The sequence below is a fragment of the Anopheles darlingi genome, chromosome 3 (assembly GCF_943734745.1).
Source record: "Anopheles darlingi chromosome 3, idAnoDarlMG_H_01, whole genome shotgun sequence".
NCBI classification, from domain to species: domain Eukaryota; kingdom Metazoa; phylum Arthropoda; class Insecta; order Diptera; family Culicidae; genus Anopheles; species Anopheles darlingi.
Window position 1 is genome coordinate 3147501 of NC_064875.1, and position 18051 is coordinate 3165551.

Here is an 18051-nt window from a genome sequence, read left to right on the forward strand (position 1 = left end):
TCCTGCGGCGCTAGCACTGAACAGAATGGTGTAAAAATGCGGAATGAATATTTAAATTTCGACGTGCCGTACCTTTTATAGCGTTTAGGGATGCCCGATTGTTTGCTTTGACATTCTTTGTATTTGTGTCTTTGGCCTGCTGATCCGAAACCCTCAGGTATAGCTTTAACCAAATGGATTTTCGAAATTCCTTGCAGATTGCCTGCACGGTTTTGACTTGATGGTCGAACGAACGATGGTATGCAGGGAATGCCCGTGGGTAGCTTTTCTGGCAAAGGGACCGGTATTGGTTTATCCGTAGGTATGTATTAAATCCCTCGAGGATTGGAAGCAGTGAACATGAGCAGCGATTAACGTCCCTTCCTCATTCTATTTCGTTACCAGGCGCCTGTCTGTTGAAAGCAGCATGATAAGTAACAGCAACATCCTTTCAAAATCTATTGTACAGCTTTAAATTTAAAGTGTTTTAACATGAAACGTGTGGTTTCCAATGTTGGGACTCAGGTGCTAAGCTAAATATACATTTTTGATTTGCTGAACGGCTTTATGCTCATAAAAATCAGGTGACAGGTCTTTTTATTGTAGTCCTGAAAAGACGATCCAATAGAATTCCGTATGGAATGTACCCTAAAGATGTGTGAAATGATGATAATTACATTATATGGCTCAGCGCTCACCAGCGATATTACCGGGTGCAACGGGTGCTTAAGGTAGCTAAACGCAATGTTCGCCCTTCGACTCTCGATTCTATCAGAAGTTCATGATAAAAATTACGTACCTGTTGAAACAACATCACGCGTGGAAATGCCTCTCATGAAAAAATGAGTAAAAATGAACACGATGGAAGGTAAATGCATTGACGGTCGTCCCGTTTTACCCACCCATGTGTGCATTTTTTTTCAAAACGTTTAATATATTTTTCATTTCTACTATTTTATTATGGTGTTGCATTCGCCATGCAGCTGTCGTTGTGAAAAGTCTCTTAAACGGCCGAAAGTTATACCATACGTTTCCCTTCTAAGACGGTCGGTTCGGGCACTACACTCTGGCTGCTGGTTCTGCTGTTGTAACTATGTGTGTTGTATCGCTGTCTGGATTCTTTCAACAGTTTTTCTTTTAATTTTTCCGTTTATTTTTGCTTTTTTTTTTTTCAACGGAACGTTACACCACAACTATCGCTTTAACATGCTTAAAAGGTTAGGGGACTAATTTACTTTTTAATTTATATATCTCTTCGGTTACCTTTGCTATTGTTTTCGTCCACGTATCAGGCTCGTGGTCCGACGGTTTTCTGGATTTCTGGTGGCATATGGTTTTGGTTAACACGGGGTAGCGATGTTGTGTGCCGTATTGCAACCGAGGTTGGGCCTGCTTGGGAGCACCGATCGGGATTGTTTGTTTTATCAATTATCTACTTCCTTTTACACTTTCCACTAATATGGCATATTTCGTTTTATACGTTTGCTCTTCCACTAGGCTTTCCAACCAGGGGCCTTATTGGCTTCCTTACAATTACAAAATCCTGTTTTTCTTCAAAGTCTGGCTTGTAGGGCTATGGGCCCGGATTTATCGTTGACAACATTGATTCGTATTGATGTGCAGGATTTTGGGCCTGGTGCGAGAAGTAGCTTATGAAAGGCGCTGGGAGTTCAATTACTAGTGTATGCCGTTGTTTTTAATTAGTTTAGTGCGCCGAGTGAAGGAACATACGATTTTTTCTACTACACAGTTCGGTTGGTTGTGTTGATTCTATTAAACGGTTTCCATATTTTTTTCTCTTTCGCACTGAAAAAACTACCCAATTCGAAGACTACCTTTTTCGTCACTCCAGATTATCGCATAATTTTCTTTGATTTTTCATACCCTCTCTTTCACTTTTCTTTTATTCTATATTTTTCTCTGCTGGTTTTTCTATGATACAGTGTTTATGGGTTTGTATGATTTCATTTCGTTCCTTGCACACCACTTATCTTTTTTCTTTACTTCACTAACTCTTTTTCTCTCCTCTCTTTTTTTTACATATCATAAAAATACTATTTACGATAGCTTAAAGCACTACGTTTACTGGTTAACTAAGTTTAACTTAAGTTCTCTAGCGTAGGAGAGGCGAAAACAGGAAAACGAAAGAAGAGAAATACTCAAAACGACAAGATAATCGGGGAACTAAAAACAAAAGGGGAAAATGGACAAGTGCAACGTGGAAAACGAAACATGAACAACATAGAATCGATTGTTCAAACGTACATATGCGCACTATCTAGTTAACCTACCTAAACAAACAAACAAAAATGCACTGGATGGCAAAGGTTTAGTGTAAGATTGATTCTACACTTAGCAAAAACTTTTGATGTCGCGTGGAAAGTTTGACTTTTCGTCAAAAGGTCCATACCATGAAAAATGGACCTTTTGACGAAAAGTCAAACTTTCCACGCGACATCAAAAGTTTTTGCCCAGTGTAGAATCAATCTAACGCTATCCAGTTGCAAAACTAGCAAACAAAGAAAAACAGAAAAACCAAAGCACCCGCCACACTAAGCACCCCAACTATTGCCTAAGCGCGACACAATGGAACACTCAGCGGCTTGAGGAACACGAGGAAGGAGAGGGGGAAACAGGCAACAGGAAAAGCTGCCCTAGAAGTCACGCCAGACTGCGGAACGGGTAGCTCTAGAGTCTCGGTGCCGTTAGGACGGGAAAATAATTTAATGGGAAAATTATTCGGATTTTCCGGGGACAAACCCCTTCAGCTCCCTGGTGCCTGTGTGTGTGTGTTTGGGTGTGCGTGCGCGCACTTTCTTTTTCTCTTTACATTTTCGTTTCGCTTGCTGACGGAGGACGGAGGCTAATTCTCCGGGTTTACCCTTCCTTCTGAGCGCCCCATTCTGTTATAATTTTTGGCCATTAATTCCGATTCGGTTTTGACTTGGCCAACGCGCTTCGTTATCAACGTTCGATGCTTGATTAGTAAAAAGGCCATTTTTGGTTGAATGTTGTCTGTTTGTTATTTGTTCGCTGTGCTCTCCTCACCCACTGCTGGTCACTCTTTTTGAAGTAGCCCTCGCTCCTCGTCGTACGTTTGGTGGGCGACAGAACCGAAGCTACAACAGGCTCGTAACCCGGAAAAGGGGTTATCGATAAAATGGAAAAAAACGAGGGAGAGCCAAAAACCGAAGAACAACAATTCGATTAAAGATACCTTGCAAGGAAACGGCCATCGCGGTGGCCTGGCCTGGTTTCTGGTGCGCAAAAAGATTCATCGATTTTGCCAGTTAAATTATGTTGCCTTATCATCGTGGTCTAAGTTCTTGCGTCTCTTTGCCGCTCCTCTTGTCGTTCTTGGCCTTGGCCGAAGAACAAGCCAAAGAAAGTCCCTAAGCCCCTTTCTCCTTTACTCCGCTACCGCCGAGTTGAAAAGCGTACGACACGAGTGGTCAATCATCGACCACTGGCCGATTGACTCGACGCTTTTACCTGCTCCCGGACATCGAGGTGAGCGAAGTAGGAGCGGAGGTTTTGCGTAAAACTGTGTATCCTTTTAAATGTGTCTAGTGTGGCTCGGCATTCTCTGTTCTTTGCTTCTCTCTTCCTTTGATCCATTTATCGACTCATCGTGCCGTGGCCGCGTGTATGTGTGTTATAGCACCGTGTTTGGTTTCGGTTTGGTTAATGTGTGTTTTTATGTGCCTGTGTTGGTGGGCCCCACGCATGCCCCCCTTTGCTTAATACATTAGTGACTTGAGGGTCAGCAGGATGGATGCGAACAGGAGCACTGATGCAATTGGCAGTGGCAGCCGCCCGTGCGCGGCACTCGATCCACCAGCACCACCGATCGTGCTAAGCTGAATGCTGTTGGAGTCCTTGGCGATGGTTGACCGGCTCGGTATCTGGACCGGATGCGCGATGCTCTCCGCATTCGACCAACCCTCCGTGTTGCGTGCCCGGGCCGTCATAATCCAGTGGCCCTCGGGTAGCCGGATCGATTTGCGAATTCTGTGTTGAAAGAAGGAAATGGTGAGGTTTAGTGTGCTCAGGAGTGACTGCGTGCTGTATTCCGCAATACTTACGTCCAGGTGAACCCATCGTAGCCCTGCTCCTGGTCCGAGCTTTCCGCATTTACCATCGTGTATTTGGTCTGTAAAAGACGAAGGGAATCGAGAGGTTAGCCTGTATGTCGAAGGTTGTTTGATAGGAACCATGATGAGTGGATTCGTAATGGTTGGGTGATTTAAGGATTCGATTTCGCAGATTCGGATTCTGCCTCAAATTTGTCAACTTAAAAAGGGATAGGGAACTTATCTGACCGTGTCGTTGGGTACGATTGAAAGATGTGAATCCTAGATATTCGGACGGGGTCGCCAATTAGTAGAGATATTAAATGAATGTAAAATTTTTGAACTCCTGGGGTCCACATTTCTGTCACCGTATAATTTGGTTGAACTGTCGCCAATGCTCTCTCATGTGTTGTGTTTACACGTTTTGTGCAAGCAAAACTGAATTATAAAATTCATTTTGTATAGTTGTGTAGTGATGGAATTGATTCCATTCAATGCACGAAAAATATTCTCTACAAACAGTGGCTCAAGGCCATCTTGGATTTAACAAAAATTAAAGATCAACCAAACAGATCTAGTAGACACGTCCTTTTTTAAAGTTTAAGTTTAATAGTTGCGTTGAGTTAAATTAAAAGTTAAATATTCATTATAGAATCAAAGACGTGTTATATTGAACCCGAACAAGTTTGGTTTTACTTACATTTTCGCCCCTATAGAACACCTGCACCTCGGACAGCGGCTGAATACTGTGTATCTTCCACCACGTATGCAACAGTCCATCGGAGTAGTTGGAGTTCAGCAGATGGGCGCCGGTGGGGACCAGACCAACGATCGTCTTTCCGTTCGTCTCTCCCATGTCGTTCTGCAAGTTTAAGTACAATCATCACAAACAACCGTGAGTACTCATTACAATTCTAAATGTCGCGCACTCTTAGCGCCGGTAGGTTTTGTACCTCAATTTTGCAAAAGTATGACACTAGATCTTTTTGCTGAATGTTTTTCACCGTCAATCGCGTACGGTCGTGATGGCCATGGTGATCGTTGATAATGATTGTACGGGGTCCATTTTGAATCGCTTCATCATCGCGGTACCATTGGATCTTCCGTGCGGCCGGATTGCTATCGTACAGGCAGACCATCTCTACGTTCTCGCCGATGGCGGTATTGATATAGCTGGCGTGTTTGTGAAGGATCGGTTTGCCTGTAAACAATCGGTTTTTGGACGATGAGTACATGGAAAAACCATTGCGTGTGGGAGCTAAAGGGGATCAAACACACACACATACAGACACACTCGTGACATGGGGGAATCTCCTCGGGCTTAATACTCGAAACTCTTGAGAATATTTTGCCTCACGAAGAGATCCCACCTTGTGAGCTGTTTGAGCTAAGGGGTGTCGCAAGCAAGAGCAGATGTTGCTGGATCTTCAGGAGGACTACAGCATAACCGTAAACTTTTGGGTCGAAACTAAGAATGAGCAGAGAGGCAACGTAACTTGATTGCCTGCATAGGTACAGAATTCTACGGTAGGCAGCTGTAGTAAATTAAAACTGCTGTACTCCAACACAAGATGTTAGTAATAGTGGGATATAAGGTTATGGTAGCGGGCATCAGATGGTGCTTCGTGCAATCGAGGCAGTCCGGTGCTGGGCTGATGTTTTGCAAATCTACAATATCGTGCAGTTGGTGCTCCTCTAGAGAGGTGGATTCTACGATCGCAGGATGTCAGAAAGGGATATAGAGGAATCCACAGGGTACAGGCGGAACGAAAGATAGCGTAGTACGATACTAAATCAAAGGGTGAATAGGTGAACTACGGATGACCTTTCTCCAGCGGTGCCGTACTGTTGGACTCATCATCCATCTCATCTTCCAGCTCCGTCGAATCGTTCAATGGTTGGGCTGTGTTGTTTGTGAATCGGTGCGTCAGAGAGCCGTACGACGTGGGGTCAGCGAGAGGCAAGATGAACGACGTGTGATGCGGATGCGTGTGATTACACGAAACATGAAACATTACAATTCAATCAGACCATATACCACCAACACCACGCGCGCAAATACTAATTCGAGCTTATGGTAGCAGCGATAAGTGATCGTAAGCTTGTAAACCCGCACCAAAAATGATCGTTAGAGACCGAAATTGGGCCTTTAGTGGAACCAGCGGAGTACACCGATCTGCATAACGGATACTTACCCTTCACTACGACCGTAACAGTCCGGCTGATCGGCTCGCCGACCCCATTCTGCGCCAAACACTCATAATCACCGGCGTGTTTTGGGTGGACCTCGTGGATCTCGATGAACTCCTTGCGGGGTACAATGCCGATTTGACGACTGTACTCCTCATCCAAATGGCGACCCTATCGAGAACGGAATCAATAGATTAATATGGGGAGCCAACCAGAAAGCTTGCACATTCACCTGCTGGCCATACTTACTCGATAGGACCAAACAATCTGGGGAGTCGGATGTCCAATTGCCGAGCAGAACAGAACAAACTTCCGATCGCGTTGATTCAGCTCAACCGTCTCGTTCAGTATCTTGCTACCATGCATGATGTGGACATGCCGGGGCGGCCTGTGGGATATGCAGCAAATAAATAGAGAGCATGTATAGCGTGTACTTAGTGTTTGAGTTGCGTCCATCTTTTCTACCAACTCTCTCTCACTTACGTCAGTATCTGAAGTTCGATTTTAACGGATGAATTGCTCGGCAACAACTGACAGAAGTAGTCACCTTCGTCCGACAGCTGCACACCGTCGATTTGGAGCGAGAAGTCTTCCAGCAGCTTCAACCGCTGATCCGAAGTCAGTTTTGACTTATGCTGGAAGATCGGTTGGTTCTTCTTGTACCATATGATAATGGTGGAATCTGCAATCACGGAGCGAATGAGATTGTGAGAGAGGGAGTGAGGTTAAGGTAACATTCCGACAATTCGGTGAGAAATGGAGAGCAATCGAATATTTGTTAAACTGGAATCAAGATCGTAAAGGGATTGTAACCTTGCATTCCATTGGAGCGCCTAGACGAAGGTGCCAATGGATACGCTCTACAGTTGTGAACCTCCTTCTCGGTCAATGGAATGCTGTCCCATGGAATACAGCTGAGCCAAACCATTTGCACCGTAATGGCGAGTGTGCACTGTGTGGACGGATGCCATAGGAGCATAGTCGGTTAGATGCAAAATACCCTTTGCTATTCCTAACAGTTCTCATTCGCGTATGCGCTATCGATTCGCACGCTAATGAATTGGACTGCTGGATGGCCAACCATTCCACGCGTACGAGCGGCAAGTGGCTGTCGAGTAGTTAGTTGGCGAGTTGAATTTATTGCACCAGTACGGGCCCCTGGTCTCGATGCCGAGATGCAAGCAAAGCAATTAAATTATTCATTCAGCTTTCCGGCTTTCGATGCTTGGCTTGCACGAATGGCAGTAAGGCAGGCTGTGGCGGGGGGAAAGGATTGGGTTTAGGAGTCGAGTGTTTTTTTTTTACTTTTTCTTTCCACTTGCACCAAGTGCACAGTATGCATGCAATCGATTCTGTCAGTTGGTGCAGCTTAGTCAGCTGTTTTGCATGCACCGCCTGGTGACGGTGGCGTGTTAGATTGGGCTGAAGGATGTTACGATAAGGACATTGGGGCCAACCGCCTGGGTGGCGTGAATCAGTGGATGACATTGAATTCCAATTAGCATTCACTCTTCGGTCCTTAGCGTTCGTCTGCAACATTTGAGCAAAATGTAACTTCTTTGTTTGTTGACCCTAGTGTTGAAGGACAAGCATGAATGATTAGGCGTAGTATGGCTCTTTAACATGTAATTTGAATTCAAGAACCAGAAGTCGTATTTCTGTGATTTGTGTTTAGCTGTAATTAATGCCTGAATTGGAGCTTCGGTTTTATAGTATGACATCAAATAAACAGTTTACATTAAAGCTGAGCTTTAATGAACGCAAGCTGTTTCATCTGATTGATTGTACAAAGCAACAAAATGGTTCAGATTGAGATACGCCTCACCATCGTTGTTAATCGATACATCGGCGTACTGAATTGATTTATGCTTCCGAAATTACCATAACTCCAATCGGTTTGCGGTAGATCAGTACCGTGCGCAACCGGACGTTCGTATCGGCTACATACTGATTCCGATATTGCGAAAAAAAAGCGTGAAAAGGCTGCATACTGTGCTACGACTACGCTTCACTAACCGGACGACTTCATTGCAAAACCATCCATCAATCAACCGCACGGGGCGACCATAGCAACCTGGTATCGCTCAATCAAACGCCCCGTACTGCCCAGAGGCTATCCTTTTGTAGTAGCTAGAGTGCAACAATGTACGGACAGCACCGTACCACAGGTACGATCCTTTCTGTCGTGAAACACCACGGCACAGCTTCTGTGTGGCAGTGTAGGAAGTTCCGAAGTTTCCGAAGAAATATGTTTCCTTTTAAGAAAATGAAAAACAAAACATCTAGACTCTCCTAGAGAAGCGCGATGGGATAGTTCTGCCTGCCTTTGTAAATCATTGAACCGAACGACGGAGCGAATGATGGATCACCAATAGACCATCCACGGCGGGGCTTCATGAAATGGAATCCGCAATCTCCGGTCTCAGTCCGACCGGTTCGAGCGACAGCCGCACGCTGTGTCATGCTGGGATTTTTCTCTTTTCTTTGCGATCCCTGCTCCCTTCTGCAATCCTTCGATTTGTTTCCCTTCGTCTTGGTCAGTCTGCTGCTGATTTCATCCATTTGCATGCGCCCCTCCATATGCATATGCAAATGCGGCGCTGCAATCACAATCGCCCCAGCCCATTCGATTGATCCGCTCGTCATCGTCCTGGTGCATCTCGGCAGGCAGATCACGTTCGGTCGGTATCATGGAGCGTGACTGGCGATGGACGGGGAGACCCCGTTACCAAAGCATGAGTAATCCTTCGGATGAGTGTTGCTAGTCAGCAAGGATGGGTAAACAGTAGTAACAAAGGAAGCAAACAAGAGATGCCTTTCATTTCAAAAAAGGATTCCCGGTATCTCTTGCTCCGAGCTGTGCCAGTGATCAATCGTTCACTGAACGTGTCATGGCCTCGCGGCGGGTGGTCTAAGGTGTTGCGGAAGGTGCTGAAGGTGTTCAGTCACGCTGCGAGTGTCTTGGCAGGTACGTTCGAAGGCTACATGCACTTCATTCAAGATGATGAAGTAAGAACTCGTGCAGCGCGACATTGGATGATGTAACGTAAATCAAATCGCAACTTCTTGTATTCCACATAAAATACAGAAGTGTACCGCGGGATTGGTTGATGTTTTGCGTTGTACAATAAATTACTAAAATTGTTCCTTAATTAAAAATGTCCATTGTGAATTCTCGAATGGTGCATCATAATAGCTGCAGACTGTTCAGATACCGGAATCTACTTACTGGTTGGGTTGGCAACATCACACCGCAGCGCTACCTGCTCGCCTGGGGGTGCCTTCTCAATGTAGTTCTTGGTAAGCAGCTTTGTTCCGAGCAGCGTGTTGTCGCTGATCTGTGGTTGCTCCTGGGACGGTGCATCCTCGTCCTCGCCGTCATCGTAATCGTCATAATCGTCACCGGCTGCTTCGACGGCCTCTGCCTGTTTACTACGTTGCTCCTTTGACACGCTTACGCTTGACTGTGGCAGGGCTGTTGGAAGAGAAACAAATATTGAAATCAATTAATGATAGAACGCTCGTATTTTCCATAACTATTAAAAGTCGGCAAATGTTGGTAATATTTAAAAAATATATTTTTTTTTGTTGGTACATTGCCTCGTCAGGTCAACAGCGAAGGTTAATTGTGTTGGAATGTTAGCTGGCGCCCTTGAAGCGCCAGTGGCTTGCCGGTGTTTACGATTACCGCTGGTACACATTTATGATCCCAACCGATCGGTCTTGGTCGATTCCGGGGAGGCACCTCTACTCCGCTCAGAAAACATGCCAACAACATGACGCAATTCTTGGGGTCTGAAACACCCGGAGTGCACAATTTACCTAAAATGCCCCGTCTTTCGGGGAGACCAAGAAGACTGTTGGGGGCTTGTAGAGTCCCACTCAAACTGACGACCTTTCCGATGGCAATAAAACTATTTATGATCCAGCACCATCGCCAGCGAAGCTGGAGTCTAGCTGCTAAGGCAGAATTGGAGAAGGGAACGAGTCGTCGATGCCGCGGACGATCAAAAGCGACATAATGCGGTGATGATAGGGCACCGCAATTGAGTGTTATTAAATTCCTTGTTTATGAGTTCAGTTCAGCCGCAGACGGGAATTGTTTCCAGCTTCACTTATGCTGTTGAAGCGACAGGGTGATTTGGACATGTAGACGAGATTAGATCCACTCTTGTCTCTAAAGGATTCACACTATTTAGATAGGTTCTACTTCTGGTCCGAACATTATGTTCAGTTTAAAGATATTGTAATGTTAATTTGATTTAGTTAAATATGGTACTAATAGATTTCATATTGAATGTGGTGTGCCTAGATTTTCTCAAAGGCCTAGTTATCACACAGTACAGCAGTGCACAGCCGCGACTATTTGATGAATTATCTGAAACGAATAACTTTTCCTGTTCACTTCCTAGACACACGGCGTACAGCAGTATGATAACCCATGAAATGAATGCTGTCGCTCAAGATCCAACGATGATCATTAGATACATAGCAGACAGTAAAAAGGGTTTGTTTCCACAAAAAAAAAAAAAAACAAGTTGCGTCCGGTCTCGTCCAGACTTCAGACCCGGAGGCGTAGAACAAGTTGCAGCAACTTGTTCGATCCACCACCGAAGCGTTGACGTCACATGAGATGAATCCATTTCATTCACGGAAATGATGCGTCTGGCATGTAATAACCATCTCCAGTGTAAACGCAAGACATGGTATGAAGACTGCCGATTAAAAGCAAAACATACTCATGGAATGCCTTTTCGCATTATTTGCTGCCTGGTCGATTGCATTCTACAGCTTATAAGCGACAACGATGACCATGATAACGACGTGCTAATGCGATGGTAGATCTGGGCAACCAGATTGGTACCGATGGTCTATGATTTGCCATTTAAAGCACGCTTAGTGTTCCCTCGATTAGCATATCCAACGGGACATTGGCAATGTTCCACGGATGAACACTTGCGGCGCCTAATCGCGCCCCGGAATGTGGAACACACACTTTCTCGCCCGTGTTCGGTGGTGCTGCCCATACTACACGCTGCAGTACTGGAGCATACAATAGTGTCTCATTGAAGTCGAATAGAAAGGCGCTAGCACTCCATAGAAGTGCCACTTCTCGATTGAATCGCTGATGGCTCCGACCGGTCTAGCTAGCTAGCTAGCTAGCGTGGCTCCGTGAGTGGAGCCGTGTCCAAAAGAATTGACATCCAACGTATGCATCCGAAAATGAAAGTGTCAAAAGTGGCACAAATGTGTCGTAAAAACATAGCCATTCCCGGTACCACCGCCGGGAGTTGTCCAATTAGGCAACCCGGCGATAGGAGAAGCCAATAGGTTGTTGAACAAATGGAATTGTTTTCCACTGAGGGTCCCGTTCGGTCGGTTGTCAGTGACGCAATGTCTTGAGGTGAGTGGTTGTGGATCGTGCTGACTGCTGCTGACTGGAGCCCGTGTAGCCCTTTTTTGGCAGTCGATTTGTTTGGTTATGCAAAACGGGACCTAGGCCGTAGCTGAATTTGACGTTGAAGGTGCCGCCTGCTTCATCGATTGAAACATGGAACACCATCGAGCATACCGTGCTGAGCTCGGCTGTCTACACTTGGAGCCGGAATGTGATGGTGTCGATTTCATTATGCTGAAGGAGATTATCATTAGATTAATGATGTTGATGGAAGGTGTCACGGGTAGCTTATCACTAGGCTCAACCGATGAAAGGTAGACCGCGAAGGTCTTAACCCCTCCCGTGCTCCAAATATCCTCATAAGATGTCATACAGCTAGTGAGGGTGATCAAAGACGCTCAAAGCGTTCAGACATTGCAACAAGTGTTCCAATTAGGATCCATCGTTCTATTATAGTGCATTCCATTGATATCTCAGTTAAGCATGTATGGTGTGGCTCCATAGAAGGCCTCCATAACCACAGAAGCGACAACTGTTTAGCGACAATACACTCCCTGTTTGACGAGTATTGACTCATTGGTCCAGATGACGCCATTCAACTCAATGTATCACATTTTGGCCTCCGATCGTTTCGTTTCGCGATATGATTCACCGTCAGCACCATTCGAGCCTCGTCATCTGGATGCCATCACGCCTTTCATTCGAGGCTTCCATATCCTTTCCTCAATAAAACAATTTCGGGAATCACACTGTTCGCCGGTTACACAGCTTTCTGTTGCCTAATGAAACACTGAACCTCATCATCATTATCGTTCATATGAGCTCCACCAACTCGCACATCATCATCATCATTCGCAAGTGGTAACGGGTTTACAAGGCAGCTCACGTCCTCATAATCGTTATTAACGCCCAGCGCAAATATACATGTGAGTGACCACGCTTGTGTCATCATCGGGGTGACCGAAGGCGACCATAGCAGCTGCCAAAGCTGGAGGCAACAAGAGAAGAAAGTCGGTTACTAATTAAAAGAGCATGTACCAGAGCTTGTAATAAGCCGGAAATCACGCGTTCCCGTCCAAACGGTGACCGCATGGCCATGGCCTTAACCGGTAGCGAAGGTGGTGTCCGTACCGGAACTACTCGTTTGGTGCAAAGAGGACTCAACGCGCTCCATTCTCCCGTTACGCACCAGTGGTGACAATCGGTTCAATCCCGAAACACACCAAAAAGTTAGCTCGCTTAGCTGTGCCGAGACTTTACGATCGATGGCGCCACCGGTCTTCGGTTCGGAACGGTTTTTTCCGGTTCGCAAAAGGGTCCAACCGCGTCCATCCAAAGCACCGTATCAGGTTTGACAAATATGAGAAAATTTATCACTTCAATTGATTCCGTTAGTTTGCGGTGGCAGGACCAGGGGTACCGTGCGGGGCCATTACTCAGCACCGACCGAGTTTATGTCTCACTCGGGGGCTCCTTCCTTTCCTCCGGGTGCTTGTTGCTTGTTCGCTCAACCAACAGGATCAATGCGTTTTCCGATCAACGCTCGGTGATAAGACAACGCCTTTTGCTGGCGTGACAGCGAAGCACGTGGTCCCGTGATGGACACTGGTTGTTTCTGGCTAGTGGCCAGAATAATTTACCTCGTTTTTTGTTACGTACGCCTTTTTTTTCAAGGCCTTGCCTTTGGATTGATTTAGTGCGTTGCTGGGACGAGAAACCTCTTGAGGGATGGTAACAGTCCAGAAGCGAGTCCTTGCAACAGAGAGAGAGAGAAAACAAAAACAATTGGAAAATATAATTCCACCCCTGGCTTGCTGCGAAAACACAATCGGCCCAGTGTGTATGTGTGTCCTGCGGCTCCTGCTATCCTAGCTTCAAGTTCTGACACGATGACTCACATATATCCTGGCGCCCCTGCTCCCGGGATGCGGAAACTTCTGTGTCATCCAACCCCTCCGCATACGGGCGACCACATTCGCGGACCAACGAACAAAAGCGTACTTCCGCACCGAAAGCATCACAGCCGATGTGTGTGCTCGTCCTTGTGTGACGCCCAACCGGGCGACCTCCTGGCGGCGATGCCCCAAATGGCCATCTAGCTAGCGTTCACCATGTCCTGTTGTTTCCCTCTTTGTATTATGTTTTCCTGCAGCAGTTCGTTATAATTTCATTTTGCTTTGAACTATTTAAATGTTTAAAAGCATGACTAGGTGTACCACTACTGCAGACGCCAAAGCTAAGTTGCTAGGTTCTTTTTAAGCAGCGGTGGCAAGTGACCTTTAGGTAAGACGATGGATGATGACAGCATTTGGTTGTTCCTCGTTCGCTACAACTCCCGGGTACCGTCTCTGTGGTCGAAATGTCAACTCGCTGGAGGTCTCGGTTGTTCGATCGATCGTCGGCTATTACCGGGCCGCGGTGCATCGGATGATGATCCGGTCTGAAGCCTCCTCAGCCACCAACACGACCAGTTTAATCACAAACATAATAATGATGCCTTGGTGGAGGTACCACCGCCTTGCAGTCGTATTGTGCAACGATCTGCAGCAAAGGCCACCAACGTTGCGGAAACGTGTGAACAATGGCTACCGTCCCGGACCGATGAGCGAACCGGCTGGCAGCGCACACAATATTGTTGTGATGCGTTTCCAATTTCCATTACTTGATCCGAGTGGCATCGATTGTCACCGCAGTTCATGCTGGACGTGCCCGTTGAGCCGTTCCCGAATGGATTGGTCGATGGTCCATTTGGTTAATGATTCATTAATTGAAGCTTCGCTACCGGCGGCAGGAGTTGGTCGCTAAATTGCGTCACTCACTGTCATACAATGCTGCTCCTTTGCAGACTACGATGTGAGTACACGGGCTCTCCCGGTGGGGGATCGTCCACGAAGACAAATTTGTAAACATGCAGCTGCAGCTACAGCTGCACTACTGCGCGCAGCGTTGAATCCACAAGTGTGTGCATCGTCGCAGTGTGTCACTGGAACTGCACGATGCACCGATGCACTGGTCGTGATGGATGTTTTCGTTTAACAACCGAGAGCATCGTCGCCGAGGGCTTTGGTTTATTATTGCTCCTCATCTCTCTAAATCTTGGCCACTTCATCATTCTGAAGGCGAGCTCGGGCCCGGGGAGTGGGTATACGTGACGTTTGAGAATTATTAATGTGCACCGTGCACCAGATTCATTCACACATTTCGGTTTAAGAGACAAATAGGGGCGGGCAAACAAAAATGATCCCGAGAGCGATCTTCCTCTTCGTTCGAAGCTGCTGATCAGTGCATATATGATGAGGTTGTTTATTTTATTTGGAATTCTTTTTTAAGCCGGAGAGCCCCATGGAGCTGTTTGAAGTGGTGATGATGTGACGATTCAGACAACCGGCAGCATAACCGAAATAATAAACTCTGTGACATAGTGGTGTTGCTGGCATTCGACGGAAGTACGAGAGAAGACAGGATGTTATTGTTTAACAATCGTCCAGGAATTGCAAAGAGCAGCATTCGGCCCGTTTAGATAAGAAGGCAATTAAAGAAGTCGGTTTGAATCGAAAGCAAACCGGTAGAGCAAACAAGATAGGCTAGTGTGATATCTGGGTTATTAGGTGGCTCTAGAGTTCTCATGATTATATTTGGAAGGATTGTCTTGGTACTAATCGCCTTAGATAAACAATTTGAGCTTGTGCATTCAAGAAAGTGAGGATTACAATCGACTACCTAATCCTATCCATTGTTCATTGTTGTGCACTTCGGGCATAACAGAAACAATAAGTATAAATAAATAAGTATTTTGTTTAAGATAAATAACACTTTCTCCTCTCAAGATTATCAAGAATGTTCTCGATTTAATAAGAAGAGAAATCATAACTTGCTGCAGTTAGTTTGAAGCGCCCTTGAGAAAGATTTGATTGAAACACACTCGAGAGCAGTTCAGCATCAAACTAACGGTTATGCGACTCAGCATTAACACCCTCGGCTAAGAGTACTGCTCCCAAATATGTCGAACTGACATCAGCCCCGATCGCTGAAACACATTTCGTGTGTCGCAGCAGTGGCGGCGGTTCCGGCCACAATACAATGTCGATGACTTACGGTGTTCGGTAAATCTGACAGTTTGCTTCTCCTCCCCTCCCCCCCACTCCCCAATGAATAAAGAGAAAAAATAATCTGTATACATTGTCCAGCGACCATGGGTACACATCCACACACCCCGATTGGGGTCGACCCATAAAAGTACGTCAACTGAAACGAACTACCGAACCACCGGATTGCCGTCAATCCGTGACGAATGGGGCGCATTGTTTCCACCGACATCGAAATTATGCTCAAAGTTCCGGGAGGGTACTGCTGGAAAACTTCAGCTCTCCAAACGGCACTTCTCCCTCGCGCCACGCACAGCATCACATCAGCGGAGCATTGCGACCAAAATGTAACCAAACTGAACTGATTCGAGAGATGTGTGCCCGCTCCGCGGGAGTGTTTACAGTGTTCCTCTTAACTTCCTCTGTTAATGAGCTCCTAATTGAACCGAAAAGACGAATTTGGTTCGTGCTGGTCCTATAATATAGGGGAACGGTTATGCCGCCAGTTTGGCGCCAATGGTTCGTCGTCCAAACTTTGGCTTCGCTACGGTCTCCAGTCCCGATGATGGGAAAATGGATTGAAATTCCCGTCGGCAGCACCTCGGGCACCTACTACCACGCAAGACGATATCAGCGGACAAATTGAGAGTCACTCTGGGCTGCAGGTTGGACGAGCGCTGTGTCGTGAAATGCAGCGACCGCCTCAAGGCGCACTGAATCCAATTCACTCCGTGCTCACTGCTGGCGTATTATTGGCGTACGTCGCGTGCATTACTGGTCCACCACGCCAGCGGGCGTACACGCTGTCATGGTTTGCGTCGCCCATTCCCCACGAGATGCCACGTCATTGATTGAACTGGACAGAACACGATCTTGCACCAGCGAGCGGCTGTCACCAGTGGTGGCGGCGCGTGGTACTCCGCACTCCAATTGCACCAGATAATGAATTATTAATCGAAGACTTGTTTCCGGACACACTGTGGCACTGTGAGCGGCCGCAACTGTCAACTCGGCGGTACTTGATGATTGGGCACTACAACTGCAGGACCGACCGACCGACTGACCGATCGGCGATCGCTCTTGGTGAATGTAATGTCCTAGTCACTAGAACCGCTACAGCTAAGTGTGACAGGCAATTTCGTGGCCATAAATAAACATTTTCTAATTGGTTCTCTCCACCCGGGGGCCTAGGGCCGCGCGCCGCAGGATGTTTGAACGTGGATCGTGAGCAGGCCATTCTGAGGCTCGCTAATGTCTAGCTGGGCTTTGTTTTAGAAAGTCCGGCTCCTTCAGCTGCCTGTCCTGGTGTCCAATTCCCTCATAAATCCCTCGCTGTCTCACCGATAGGACTGCGAACTGCAGCTCCCAATCAATCCCGCCAGGAGTTGCTGCCGCTGGCTTTCGTGCTACCGTCAAATGACGCCCTTCCTTGTCCGGGGGAGATTGCGAATGTCATTATGGAACAATGGATCGGCGCGCAAGTTCCCGCAAACGCCACTGCTGGCATGGTGGTTCTCCATCTTTCTCCAAGCGAAGGAATGAGAAGCTGCTGGGATTGAATTAGGTGGGCTCGGTGGGCAAATCACTCCCCATTTGACATCACCCTCCATGCAGCCACTAGGCAGCAAACCGGTGTCACGATTCTGCGTGCTCTCCAGCCAACGGGACTTCTTTGGCGCAAAAGGTTGGCGCTACCGGTGCCGGTGAATGAGCACAAACCGGGCGGCCAGCACGCCAGCCGCGAACGCGTGCTGAACCGCTGAACCGCTAGATGACATCATCCACATGGTCTGGCACAGTGAGACAGCCAAGAACCGGGGTGTAGCCGGAGCTCAACAACATAATCGCTTTATGACGCTCGACGTGCGCTTGGGTGTTGAGGTTCTCCTCCACCATCTGACACACATTTTCGCGTAGCACGCAGTCTTTGGGGTGAAGGGGACCGCGAGTGTCCGCGATCGTAAGACAACATTTTTTCACGTCCATGCCATTGATCCGGGCGATAGTTGATCCAGGGCCGCTAGCTGGTTGCCATGAGCATAACGGGCTTATGCTTCTGTTGCTGCTGGTGCTGGTGCAACATCAGCGTCATAACATTCACCAGAGCGGAAAAGAGTTCTGTGCCGTGGATTGATCTAGGATGTTTTTCGAAGAGGAATCACGTGGTCCTGCTCCTATTTGCTCGATTTCTCATGCCGCGAGTTGAGTGCAAACAGCGTTGCAGCAGCAGCAGCAGCAGCAGCGGTTCCGATTTGCGGAAGACAAAAAGGGGGGTGGGTAGAGAGTGTGGCTGGTCGTTTATTGACGAGGTATTAATCACCGGATT

At 47.0% G+C, this 18051-nt stretch overlaps 1 protein-coding gene across 1 annotated transcript; it reads right to left on the bottom strand.

Moving 5' to 3' along the window:
* Positions 1 to 491: 491 nt before the first annotated feature.
* LOC125958092 (neurotrimin-like) lies at positions 492 to 9727 on the bottom strand (the record flags this gene model as incomplete). The annotated part of the gene is made up of 8 exons (XM_049691215.1): positions 492 to 3990; positions 4065 to 4132; positions 4753 to 4914; positions 5006 to 5253; positions 6248 to 6413; positions 6492 to 6630; positions 6726 to 6924; positions 9472 to 9727. Coding segments are annotated over 8 exons (1509 nt in total), but the record flags the coding sequence as incomplete, so codon positions are not given.
* Between the last annotated feature and the right edge of the window lie 8324 nt (positions 9728 to 18051).